This window comes from Microtus pennsylvanicus, chromosome 10 (genome assembly GCF_037038515.1).
Source record: "Microtus pennsylvanicus isolate mMicPen1 chromosome 10, mMicPen1.hap1, whole genome shotgun sequence".
Classification (NCBI taxonomy): Eukaryota; Metazoa; Chordata; class Mammalia; order Rodentia; family Cricetidae; genus Microtus; species Microtus pennsylvanicus.
The window spans coordinates 62,970,440-62,984,666 of NC_134588.1; the positions used below are offsets into that span (position 1 = coordinate 62,970,440).

The window sequence follows — 14,227 nt, forward strand, 5'->3', positions numbered from 1 at the left end:
AAGATCTTGAAGCACCTGTACTTGGGCTTAGAAACATTTGTTTGTTAAATATTCAATCAAACCCCAGTGCCAGGAACATCAATAGAGCGTGCCTGATTAACTGTAGTACAGCATATGTATGCTGAAGGGGATGATTTCCCCGAGGAACCCGCACTTCCTTTGTTGAGCCACATTTCTTAGAAGGATGTGCAGATGGGCATTTGGACAATCATTTCTGCATGCACAGAACGGATGGCCCTAGATGAGCTGTAATTTTGAAAAGATAATTTTAATGACTCTTGAGGGCCACTGACTTAGAGCAGATGGGACCCAGGCTCTTTGAATCACAACTTTTATGTTGAATGAGTCAGGCCAGAACTCATGCTAGCCTTTGTAAAAATGGATGATTGTATTTACCTAAAGAAAAGAAGTCTATGACATTCTTAAAAATTCTGTAAAAAAAATCTGAAATATTCCAAGCTCACCTTTGATGGCAATCTTGAATTGCAATCTGGTGAGTGGAGGTTTTCATTTGGCCAAAATTTTAAATGTGCTAATTGACAACCCCTTCAGCTAGACAACAGAGCTGGCAAACAGCTGAGATAGTATAGATAATACTTATGTTGTTGAGGAAAGAGCATAGTTACCTGGACAAATTATAGCTATATAGTTACAAAAATGAAAACCCAATTTCTTCTTTCATGAACAAGACTGGCCATTCCAATGTTTCTTAAATGTCTTCCTAACAACCATCTCCAAAAAGGATTTCGACTTCTTGGCTATTACGGGAATCTGTCAAAGTAAAAATACAGTTTTCTGAGGATGACAAAAAAAGTGGGAACAGTGTCTTCTCTTTCATTTTACTCCACTGTAAAGAAACTGAAAGGAAGACATGGACATTCTCAGCAAGGACCCGGCCTTCGCCATGTCTGATACTCGGTGAGCAAATCATCTCTCTTCCAGTATCATAATTCTGCTGTGAGGCAGTGAGTGCACAGGGCAGGGAAGTATGAGCTCATGAATATTTGAAGAAGTAATAAGGTTCTCGTAATTGTTCAAGATAGAGTATATTTTCCAATGAGGTGGATTTGATATTAAAGAGTTCTTACTGAAAGTCCTGTTCAAAACTGAACATTGATCTGCAAGACATGTGGCTTCTACCCAAAATGACGCAATGTTGGGCTTTAAGCAGAGGAGTAATTTATGTCTCTGTCACCTCCTGTACAATGACGCAGAGTCTAGTAGGAGGGACCACGAGGCCTGTGGCCTTTTCAGAACTATCTCAGTGGATAATAATAAAGGCATACTGAATCGAACAGGCCGAAAGAATTAGTCACACAGGACTGGAGAGGACATTACATTGTAATTCACAAAATACAGGGATAAAATGTGAGGCAATATATTTAAAATCCCTCCATTTTCCTAATACTATACAGAAACATAAAATGTCATATGTGGATCAAACATACTTTCCATTATATGTATACAGATGTGTGAAAGAGCTAATCAAAGGAATGTAGAGGTGAATAATTTATAGTATAACCCAGTAATACATTCTATTAGGAGAAAGCATAAAGCAAAATAGCTTTACTGAATGTAAAAAAATACTTAAAAGTAACAATATCAGGAAAGAAGAAATGCAGGTAATTAACATTGTAGTTTACATAATTGTCCCTTGCAGGCTTCCATTCAAAGGATGGAAAGAATTTATGAAAAGTTTCCCATCTAATCTGAGTATGACAGTAGTCAGTCTATATTACTTTGCATCTCAGATGGCTATTTTGAGAGCCAAATGTTCCAATCTGAACTGTTGTAGAGGATGAGTGTGTGAGTCTGAAGCCATCCTCTCCTGTACGTACATGCCACAAAGGCTCCACTGGGGTGCTGGAAAGTAACAGTACTATAGCTCTAGATAAAATTAAATTGGGGAATAGTGAAACAAATTTAAAGCTAGTTCAACTTGCACACCAAGTGCATCCACTAGCCATGCTGGGGATAATGATGAAACACCGAATGGCCTCTTCTAGATGATGTGGCAGTAGACAAAGCCTTCTGTTTTAATTGCTTTTCGAAGATAATTCATTTTACATGGTACTTTCAGTTTTATAGCTTGTCATGAAATATATTTCTGTAATGTGCTTTTCAAATAAAAGGTACAATTTCAAAATTAACTGAGCACCAGCTATTAGTATATATGACAGCCTGGGGAATAAAATATACACCAAGCAGATAGTATAAGAGAATATTTTAAAAATTCATACTTCTGCGACTCAAACTGTGATCTCAGATGTGAATTAATTAAGGTAGTATCACCTTAAACTATAAAGACAATATATCACTGGAGCTTTCCTTGGAGTAGTCTTTACTACAGAATGTGTACTTTTCTTCTATCATAAGAGCATAATTTGATTCTACCTGGTTTATATGTTACTCACTTTAAACTAGTTTCTTTTTAAGTATCACTCGCTTATCAAGCATTATAGAAAGTTTTTAAATTACTGAGCATAAGTTTCAAGTACAATAAATAATTATCATTTATTTGTACAATAAGATGTTTTCCTTAACTATAATAATGTTATTCTAAGGATGTAACATTCTAAAACACTGTAGCTAATATTAAGGATGCTTCAATTATCTAGACTAATCTTTCTTCAAACTTGGAGATTTATATAAAATAAATACTAAAAAATATAACTCAGTTTCCCAAGGCTTAGAAATCAATAAATGAGAGAAGCTATCCCTTAAAAAAGCATGACACCCTCCCCCCATTAAACAACCAAACAAAAAAGGAAATCAATTCTGTAACAAAACTTATGTAAGTGAATGTAGTTCAGCTTTTGTTAACATTTTATTATCTTGGGTTGTGTCTTATTAGTGTCTCTGAGTCCATAATATGGCAAGGCTTCTCTGTTGGCCTTTGGAGGCTCTGAATAACAGTGAACCAGGCAGGAGTGAGCACTGAGATGGTCCCACCACAGACTCTAGCCACATGCTCCGGGCCACACAGACAGGCAGGGTACAGGACGAGCAGATGGCTAAGCAGTCAGAGTGTGGGGGAAAAGCAAAATGAATTTATTTTCCATTTGATAGAGTTATCAATAAATACATTTTGTATAGTAAAAATGGAAGGGCATCAGAAGTAGAAGAGGTAGAAGAAAAAGAATGCACATGAAGTGGAATCAAATTTAAACCTACAGAACTGGAAGTCTGAATTTCCCTTTAAAATGTGATTGCTTGAGACGGACAGAATAGCTAAGTTCCTCATGACGTGCTCTTCCCGGGGTCGTTCCTCATAAAACCGTTTTCATTGTTTCCCAGAGAACTGCTATTTCCCACCTGTCAGGACACTTCCACTATTAAAGTCTTTTGGGTTAGAGAAGGAAGATGGCGCCATGTGCTCCTTGGAAAGACGTAAGTCTATCCCTTGGAAGCATAATGGTAAGAATAAGCAGAACACGTGGCCAAACTTAGAAGTGATGACATGGGATAGAAGCCCTACTAGATAATGAAGACAAGAATCTATCTTATAATTTTTTTACAGCTTGATGATTTAGGGAAGAAAGACATAGGTATGTATAATATTTAAATGTCCAACATTTAACATGGTGGCATGAAAATGCACTATATTTAGCACATGCAAAAGCCAGAATATTATATAAAAAGGATTCTACATATATTTTGTTGACAAAATTCATTAGAATATATAAGCCCCATAATTACTGTAAAAGCTCTAAGCAAGGTCCTCATATTCTTGGTTGGCTCTGCACATAGAAGCACTGGCCTGATCTACAATGCACTGTCCACAGGGCATTCTCATTCAGTTATAGTTATTATGAAAACTTTGTAAGCACGTATAAGAGATTTCTAATTATTTCTATGTCATATAATTTGCACATCTTTTCTTAAATTTTAACTTGACTATGGTACTTTTAAAATGTTTCTTCAACACACACGAATTACCATTGTTAAGAATAAAGATAAAAGAGCTGTGTACGGTGGCACACGCCTTTAATCCAAGCACTTGGGAGTCAGAGGCAGGCGGATCTCTCTGAGTTCAAGGCCAGCCTGGTCTACCGAGAAAGTTCCTGGACAGCCAGGACTCTTACAAAGAGAAACCCTGTTTCAAAAATGAAAAGTAAACCCTAAAAATATAAATATAAACATAATGATACGAAGAGCGTACAGTGCCTACCTGACAAGCAGGAAGTCTCAAATTTGATCCCTAGCACTCACAGATAAAGCGGGGCAAGGTTGCTCATGGGAAGGCTTAGCTAAGCCTGTCAACATAACCTAATTAGTGAACTTGGGGGCAGTAACAGACCATACTTAAGAAAGAAAGAAGGTGGTGGAAATGACACCCAAGGACTCCACATGCATTTTACACAAGTGCATCTAACACACACAAACTACGTATGCACACACATAGATGAATTACATACCCCCAAATAAAGCTGTAGTAATTAGTTTTTAAACAAATACTTCTAAGCCATATTCAGATTGAGTTTCAACAAATTTATAAGAAAACTTTTATCAGTTTACTAACTTACAATATATTTATATTCTAAATAATTCCAGAAAACACCTCCTGTAAGGAGAGTCCCAGTACTAATTCATGATTCATTATCTAAACTTTAATTGGCACAACTCTCGAAATTCTGGGACCATATGGAAAATAATGAGTCCTAATAGGTCTAAGGTGAAAAGATGGCAGGGGAGGAAGGAGCCAGAAAAGTGTCAGTTCTGAATGCTTAGCAACCACAGCACAGCCTCTCCAGAGACCCTGATCACTGGTGTCTCAGCTTTTCAGTGGTCTTGCTATCAACTATAAATTATTTCTAATTATGTGAGGCAAAGATTAAAATGAAAAAACATAAACAACTGAAAAACTGGCTTCCATAATTAAACATGGAATTGGCTGTTAATAATAAAAATCCTGAAATTATGAGTTACCATAACAACCCGATGGAACTGTTGACTGACATAGCAATCTGCTGCGTTTTTATAAATAGCAATTGATTCCCACTCTTTCACTCCAACTCGCTTTAACGCTACTGGCACGAATAGGACACTGCGCCTTAAGCCCATTTTCCTCCTCAAGCTGTGTACCTCTTCGCTGCTGTCAGTGCCGTCAAAATCGTCTTCCAGCTTGGTGTCTCTCCTGCTCACGCTGCTGTCCTCCTTAGGGTCCGGAACGAACGGGTACCCCTCTGGGGACATAGCATGACTCTTCCCATGAGGTGCTGATCGTGGTCTCGATGAAAAGGTGAAAATGTCCTTGGGAGCCATCCGGGTTTCCTCTGCCTGGTCAGGTTCACTGTCCTTGCTGGTTTCTAGCCACAGGTGTGAAGCAATGCATGAGTCCCCATCCAGGAGCGAAGACTGACTGCTACATGCTGGATCAGAAGTCAGAGAAGTGCTTTCAGGAAATATCCACTCATCTGACATTGGGGAAAGAAGGGAACAGTCAGACTTGGGTTCCAATAAAGGTTTGTTTAGGTGGTAAGGGTAACACTTTGTGAAACGGAGGTTTATCAGAGAAGACAGAAGCCAGGGGAGGCATTTCCCCCACCATCTTGTGTCTTGCTAAACAGTTACCCACAGAACAGTGCCCACAGCCACAGGCAAGTCATCTGCACTTGCTCTCCATTTGAGCTGAAACCCTGGCCAGGAAATTTGTAAGTCTGAAATAATTATCACCTGTCTCGCAGCAAGTTCTTTATAGCAAAACCTCATTAACTTGACATCCAGTGAGGGAAGTTGTCCAAATTTAAAAGGATTTGAGTTACTAATACCTCCCTTTTTACCGCAGGAAGAGAGTACAGTACGTAACAAGCTTTTTTAACCAGACCATCTGGTCATTGTGTGGGTTACGAATCAAGGAAACCATGGAATGATGACTGACGGTTATTTCTCTGCCTCTTGCTGATTGAACTAATTCACAGACATTGCAAGCAACTCTATATGTACAGAAATACTGTTAATCTGAGTGATGGTTTCTCAAGGTGAAATACAATTTTATATTTAATTTTAGAAGCTTTGATAAAATTTTTTTATTATTTTTTTCTTTAAAAATTCTGCATATGGCTGATGAAATTTTTATCAAATGTTTAAAAAATCTTTCATTTTTATACTACACTGAAGTAGGTTTTATAACTGATCTAGGCAATATGAGAAGACAATGTTTATTGTAAATGCAGTTAAAGGCACCATTGCTTCCTTTCTTCGGGAAGACTACAGAAGAAAGCCCATTTCCTTGAATGTACTCCCCCCCCCCCAAATTGTTTCAGTATTGGGCCTTGCACCTGTTCTGCACAGCTCTGATGTAGATGGAATAATTCATGTTGGACCCTTTAATCTATTACAACTAAGACCACAATGAAAGTAACCGCAGGACATGTAAGACTTGCCAACTATAAAGCCTACGCTGTAAAAGCAAGATCCAGAAACCTCTTACAAAATGACATTGGTGTCACAAATGGAAAATAGTTCAAGACTGCACTCATCAGTTACTTACCATGGACTTGCTGCACAAAAGTGACTGGGAGGTAAAGGGGTTGATAAAATATGGTAGAGCAAGACTTGTATTTTCAGGTCCATGGCCAGAAGAGCCTGAAGCCACTTTATCTCATCCCTGCCCAGAGGTACAGGTGGTGTGAGTCAGGGTGGGCAGGTGAGATGAACAAACTGACTAGACACTCCTATTTGGGGCAGCAAATCCTACTGCATGGAGCTAGGCACACAGTGGAATTTTATAAATCTAGTGTTACTCTGAAACAGGTCTTCAACCTGGGTTGTATAAATTACTTTGGGTTTGCAAAAATTTTGGTTAACAATAAAAAATTTTGAATAGACAAAATGTCACAAACTAATTCGAAACACAACACAATGAATCCCAGGTGTTTTTTGATAATCTTCACCCATGTTTCAGGGTGTGACTTTATTGAATCCAATGCTGAATACATGCCACATGCACTACACATACCACCAAACCAAGACATGCTGCAGTTCAAGCAAATACTGTTTAAAACCCCTGGATTTGAGACTGCTGGGAATTGTAGCGTTTTTACTGATCATAAAATAAAATTCTGGGTTTTTGTTTGTTTTTTTGAGACAGGGCTTCTCTGTGTAGCCCTGGCTATCCTAGAACGAGGTCTGTAGACCAGGCTGGACTTCAACTCACAGAGATCTGTCCACCTCTGCCTCCTGAATGCTGGGATTAGAGGTTTGCACCATCACTGCCCGGCTAGTTTGCTGTTCTTGTACAGAAATGACAGTCTAATTATATAAAGGAGAGATTTTAATTTTCCTACTGTCATTCCTCAACATTAAGTATTAGGTTGGTATGTTTTGGATTATATTGTGTTAAAATTTTTATTCCATTTTTTTCTTTTATTTTTTAATTATTTTTTGAGACAAGGATCTTCTGTATAACCCCAACTCTCCTGGGTACTCATTCTGTACACTAGGCTGGACTTGATCTCACGGGGATTTGCCTACCTTTACCTCCCAAGCGCTAGGGTTAAAGGTGTGGGACACTATAGCCCCCTCTCCCCGAGGGCTAGTAATTCTACAGACATGTGCCAGCATGTCTGTCCTCAGAATGTTTAATTAAAAAAACTTACTGTCTGAGCTGCTGGCTTGAGTTTAACAATAACAACAAAAAAAAATCACTGAATGAAATGTGGCCCAGGATTGGGTCAGAGTTTCCAGTAATTTATGAACTAGCCCTTTCATGCTGCTAGCTGTGACCATGTCATTTGTAAAGTGCCTCCATTGTGGTTAAACAACCACAATTCCCAGAACTAAAATGATTTGGTTCCAACTTGGTTTTTAGATTCTTGCTTGCCTGACCTATTGATCCGAGAAAACTGACCATAAGAGATGGTCTGTTAGTGGCTTGGCACTCTTTATCCCACTGGACACGATACCTCCCAACTGTCCGCAGCAGTGGCTAACTGCAGGCTAAGAAAGCAAACACTTCAATCTCCGTCCCTTGTTGTCCGGCAACTACCCACCCTGTAGGCAGGATCTGAGTCTTACACTAGGGACCCTTTTGCAGGTTTTCTCCTGAATAAGGACCATGTTGTCTTAAATTTGGTCAGTCCTTTGTCTCCTCTCTATATACATCTCATATATTTATGTGAAGTAGCACTTCCAACATTGACAATTATAAACACAAAAATATCAGTCAGCACTGAAAAATGCTGATGACACTCTGTTTTAAAATATATATTTGACCACCACCCATCACATTAGTGTGAATTTGAATTTCCTTTCCACTTTAACAAATGGTAAAATTATATATATATGCTTACATATATATGTATTGAGAAATTATTTGAAAATAAATATCTTCTGAAATTATTACATATGCTTGATTTGTATGTCTTTTTTATATACACATACACCTGGTGTTTTATAAAACTTCCACGAGCAGAGCCTAAAGGCTGAAATTGGTTATAAAAGCCAATGTGCTGTAATATACATGGATGTGTAAAGCAAGGGAACAGAAAGAATTCTGGGAATCTTCACTATTCAGTTAGACAATTTCTCATGACCTACTTGCCAAACATTATTAATTGCCAAAATGTCGAAGTGAGAGAGTGTTTTACACCGAGGTATACTAACTACCTCACTGTCACCAGCTTTCCAGAGATCTGTACTTTTACCTCAAGTATTTCCATATCAATTGTAATGAATAATTTGGTGTGCTTTCTTAGAGAAATATGTAAATTACCGTGTAATCACAATATTGCAGCAAACAAGATAAATGCAAGAATGATCACCTAAACATCTAATTAGTTCTTCTACACAGTCAGATTTATGCTAGAGACACTAATTGCGCCTAACATTTTAATGAAGGTTTCAACACTGCATAAATAAGACTGACAAACTACAAACAATTTTCATTTATTTTCCTTTTTCCCTTACTCAAAAACAATTTGCCTTTGTAAAAGTAGCAAACACCTGCTAGGCAAGATATGTTGATGGGCGCTGTGATCCCCATTTATAGAGAGGATGGGGAGGTAACAATAGATGATGGGCTTTGGGGAGGGCTCAGTGTCAGGGCAAGGCTTCAAAGTTTTCAAGTTTTATGTTTGAATGGGAGCACTGGGTATTAAAGTACTCTTTCATCCATTAAAATTTGACATAAAATTGAAGCTGAAAAGTTAGATTTACAAATTATGATAAATTTCAGCTAATGATTGTATCATCACTTTTTGAAATGACTGAGTTTGAAATATTTGGGTTACAGGAGCTTAAATCCAGAGCTCTGTGGAGACCAATTCTGGAAAGCTATTTTTCTGGCCTGGTTAAAGGTCTGGCATTCCGAGCTATCCTTAATACGAAAAGTTAAACCAAACGGGCAGCTCACTCATCTGGCTAAGAGTTCAACTATCAGGAAGGAAAGACCACCCACCCCTATGGAGATGAGTTCACATTAAATCATGATAAAGACAGGTGGAATAATTAACCATTTAATGAGCTACTGTACTTTTCCTTCCCAGAATTCCCACTCCCTAACACTATGAGGCTGCTTGTCTACCACTTGGCTGACCTCCATGGTGGCTTAACTCAAACTTCAAGGCTTTTTTCCTTCTGTTTTTGACATTTCTTTCCCTCAGAGATGCTGCTGAGATTTACAGCTTGCTTGCCTTGGGGTTTTTCTTTCAAAGTCTAATAAAATTGTTTCCAACTTTCCCTTTGAGCCCATCCTTAAATTCTTTTATTAATGAAAACTATGAACCTTGACAGGGACCCCACCTTTCCTGGTAGTGGTGACAACACTGGTGTGACTCCTCAACATCCCCAGGAAAACTCTGTGACTGCTAAGGATGCTAACCTGGTTGGTCAGGAGCCTGGGGTTCTGGAGTGCTGGAGCTCACTGGTTCTGCCATTGGCTGGCTGAAGATGCTGAGGGCAGTGGCTACTTCCTCTTCATTCCTGCTATTTCTTGAGGAACTACCTTTATTGGAAGAAATATTTCCATTGTATAATTCTGTTGATATTTATGAAAAGTTGTTCTGGACAGGTGGTATTAATTTTGTATATTTTTTCATTTAATTATCTAAAGCAAATGAGAGTCATTACTATGGCTTATGTTTATTTTCTTCAGATAGTTGGATGTTTTAAGAAAAGCTTTGTTGCATTTTTGTAGATCTTTACCATAAAAATGCTTTGATATTTGTACGAGGACATTGTAGATTTAAATTTTACAGTATGTAATAAAAAATTCCCAAACTCACTTAATTTTAAAGGCATCTTATATATTATTCTTGGATTCCACGACAAATGGATTCCATTAGGGAATTAAATTGCAATTCTTTTCAAACAAGCTCTTTCCTTCGTGTCCCTCGGAAGATGGACGTGGCATTACTGCAGAAGTACTTTCCTTACCCACCCTTGATAAAAACACCACAAAACCTGGAAGCCTGAATCTTAACATTTTGCAAAATTGTACTAACAGATTTATTCCTGACACCCTTGGGCTGGATTCAAGATAGACTAATATATACATCAAAAACCTATATAAACATGCCTCAAATCCCATCTTTAAAGGGAAAGACTAACATATGCATTGAAAATCTATATAAACACGTCTTAAATTCCATTTTTAAAGGCTAGCGGCGGCAGCCACTTCCGTTTATCTAATGCTTAAGTGTGGAAGTGTTCACACTGGAAGCTGTTTCACATCATATGCAAAACTCCGAAGGGAGAAACAGCAGTGCAACAAAAGCCTGCTTTAAAAGAAAAGACATAAATTAAATATGAAAAATGATAATAAAGTTCGATTTATGTAAAGACTTCAGGCAGGAATTTCCTCAGACACTTTTGGGTCCCTTATAGGAACAACAGCAGCAGTAATTTAAGCTTCCTTGAGCCTGCGGACAGGGAGAGTTTTGAGCTCCTGTCTATTGAATCCAACTTGTCTCTGTTAGGGCAGACTCTAGAGCAGTACTTCTGCAGAAAATTTCATTTCCATAATCCCCACAGAACAGACATTTATATTTTAAATGAATTGGCTCATAATCCTTTGAAATTTACAACCTGCAGAGAGATCCCACTGCCCTGAATAATACGCAGCTCTGAGATAGTACTGAATACCGTCGTACCACGGTGCGCCTCTGCCTCTTCTCCGCTGGCACTTTTCAAGCGAGCTTTCCTGTTGTTGCTCTGCCCTGCTGATGCTTGTTGAGGGGGATTGGGTACAGAATAGGTAGACTGGTTGGTAAATTTCCATACCAGAGAACAAAAGCCAGAACAGAAAGCACTATATTCATTCAAATACTCCAGTAAATATATTTATCACTATAATGAGAATATCATTTTGACATAATTTGTGGCTATATAAAAGACACAACTTAGTCCTTTACAGAAAATAAGCGTTAATGCCTATTTCAACATTGGACTTTCTATATAAGTGATGAATTTTATCCAAAGAATAGAGGGCGAAAGAAGTGTGGATTGTGCTATCCATGCAACATGCTATATTAAAAAACATAAAAAATGAAACTGAGAGAAAATTCCTTTTCCTATAAAGAGGAAATGTAGCAGAATAAGGAGTTTTCTAAAGATAACTGCTGAGCTGAGATCAAACCTGGAGAAGAATTCTGAAGTATAATTTGACATTTAAATAATAGTTATAGTAGCAGCTAATATTTCCTAAATCCTTCATTTCTCAGAGCAATATCATACACTTCACTGGGTTATGTCATTGGCTCCTTACAGCAACCTTCTGAGGCACCTCCCACTGGCGCAATGCTTGGCTTGTTTTATAGTGGAGGAAACCGAGGTTCCACGGGCGAAGAACTTTGAACCGGGCTTCAGAGACAATCACTGGTAGAACCGGGACTACATGTCTATGCTGCTCATGTTCTCATGCCATTTGTTATCTCCGTGGATGATAGTGTGTGTAGTGTGGTCATCATTCATTTCTAACTTAAGTAAAATCAATTCTCCCTTTCCTTAGACACTAGAGTTAGACCAAGAAAGGCAGAAAGTTATAAAACAATTCAAAGTCAGGCTCTGGTCTCCATTTTCTAATAAATACGGGCTTCAGATCAACTTTACTTATCTGCTAGACTTGGGCTTGCAATCTGAAATGGGACAAAAGAGAGGCTCTCTTCCTACAGAGCCACTTTTTACATCAATGAAAGAAAATAAAGAGCACAGAAAATAAAGTTCTTGCAAACAGAAACAGAAATTAATGTAAGAAAACTTAAAATAACCATTGAGTTTCCAAAATACAATGATAATGAGATGCTATTTTACTTTGGCATCTTTATCAGAAAGCAAAACCAGGACACCACAGCTATTTGAAATAGGAGAATAAACAAAAGGACAGAGAAGACAAATAATGCATGTACAATCCTTCCAAATATATTTCAATTCCCACCACCCATTTCATTTTTAAATGGTCCTTTTCTGGACCTAGCCCTGTCCTGAATACGGCTTGATTATCACAATAAGAACACCTCTCAATTTTCCACTGGTTCTTACTGTCTACATGACTCTTGCTTACCAGGAACAGGTGTGGTTGGCTTCATTTGGTGAGCATTTCCTTTCTCTCCTTGCTGCTCAGACTCAGGTATCTGCAATGCGGGCACTTGTGGGGTGTTAACATGCTTCTCTACTGTAGGCTGATGGCACAATTGGCTATTTTTGTACCCAATGGATCTAACTGTCTGTAAGGAAAATGAATCAATATGTATGTTTAAAAATAAAGGAATTACTTTTAATTTCTATAAAAGTCTATACAGGAAAAAAACTTGGACAAATATGTGAGAAAAAACAGAGTAATTGCAGTGAAAAAAATGATAGGAAGGAAAATTAGAGAAAAGTAGAAATGGAGGAGAAAAATAACATGAGAGGGAATAGCAGGCAAGCAGGTCTCCCAGACACAAAAATCAAAATTGCAACAGATAGAGATGAGTAAGATTCATCCTCCATCTCAGACATGTGAAGGACGTTCAAAATAAAAAGCAGACCATTTGAGAATCCGTGTTGTATGGGTACTGGTCTACATCCAACATTTCTTTTGACAGAGAAGGCAAAATATGTTCATATATATTTGCTTGCAAAAAAACATGTTTAATGAAAAGATTTCTCAAAAATTTTAATTATGTTGACATGACAGAAAAGAAACAACTTTGAGACTTTTTAAGATCCAAAATTCCTGCTGCAAATTTATGTAAGCCTACTTTGAGCACACATAGTCAGCTATCTCTTCCCTTCCTTCCCCCAGCCCATACCGTACCATCCCCTGCCCTTGCTTGGATAAGCTCTTCGAATCTTTCACCCACCTCACTGGAGAGCCTCAGGTTATTCCGTCTGCCAGAGAGTGGAGGTGGTCCAAGGACCCTGGACCCAAAGGCAATATGGCAAACATCTTGACTTTTACTTTTCCGAATGCTGCCTGCCCCTCTGTTGATGAACTGATCTGTTTGTTAGAGAAAGTCAATCCATTAATGGGTGAAGTAACAAACATCATCAAAGTGCAGTTCAGATGTCACAGGATTTGAATCAACACCTATTCAAAATGAAACAGTGTATTGTAGAGGCACAGAATCTACAGGGTGTTTCTGATAGGGCAAGAGAGCAAAGGATAAGGGAGTTTTAGCAGCTGGGAAGTAGCTGGCACTCCTGATTTCCCACTTCCCAAATTCAGTCACTCAGCCCTGAAGAGAAACTGCAAGGAAGTAATTTAGCTGTATGCCAAGAAGGAAACATTCGCAGCTGTATGCCAAGAAGGAAATATTCGCCATCCTCTAAGTAACCCTCCTTTGTTTACTTCCTGATGAAAACCTTCAGGGTTACATGGCTGCCTATCACATTTGGAATATGCTTTTAGCATTTTAAGGCTTCCCATAAGACTCCAGTCTCTCCTTCCAGTGGGTCTGATCCCTGCCTCTAGCCTTAACTTGGGCACTTCCTTCTGGTATGGCATCCTGTACTTGTTATTACAAAAGTTGCTTTAAGAGCATCTGCCTCATTCCCACTGCCCCGTGAACTCTGTGTGGGATCACATTCCACCAGAGCAAGCACTGTATTAGCCACTTGTGTGATTGATAATCTCCAGGAAAATGCCCGAGAAAGCACACAATTTTTGTTTAGCTGTGTAATAATTTTACTTAAATTGCTGACCTAAAAAGAAAACAATATATATTTTGGTATTCTCTTAAAATGTTTTTATTTAAATTATATCTCTAAAATATTTTTATTATTTTTTAAAAATGTGTACATAGTA

The 14,227-nt window shown here is 38.2% G+C and overlaps 1 protein-coding gene across 6 annotated transcripts in view; it reads right to left on the minus strand.

Moving 5' to 3' along the window:
• Positions 1-14,227, minus strand: part of Cfap20dc (CFAP20 domain containing) — a 225,524-nt gene that overhangs the window by 81,491 nt on the left and 129,806 nt on the right. For 4 of the 6 annotated variants that reach the window (XM_075988576.1, XM_075988575.1, XM_075988573.1 and 1 more), the window contains 5 exons: positions 13,284-13,420; positions 12,503-12,665; positions 11,094-11,168; positions 9,824-9,946; positions 5,086-5,417 (listed from right to left, as the gene is read on the minus strand). In XM_075988576.1, the coding sequence (XP_075844691.1) occupies positions 5,086-5,417; positions 9,824-9,946; positions 11,094-11,168; positions 12,503-12,665; positions 13,284-13,420 (830 nt within the window). The remainder of the gene's footprint in view (positions 1-5,085; positions 5,418-9,823; positions 9,947-11,093; positions 11,169-12,502; positions 12,666-13,283; positions 13,421-14,227) is intronic. The other 2 variants (XM_075988574.1, XM_075988577.1) reach the window with 2 other exon arrangements.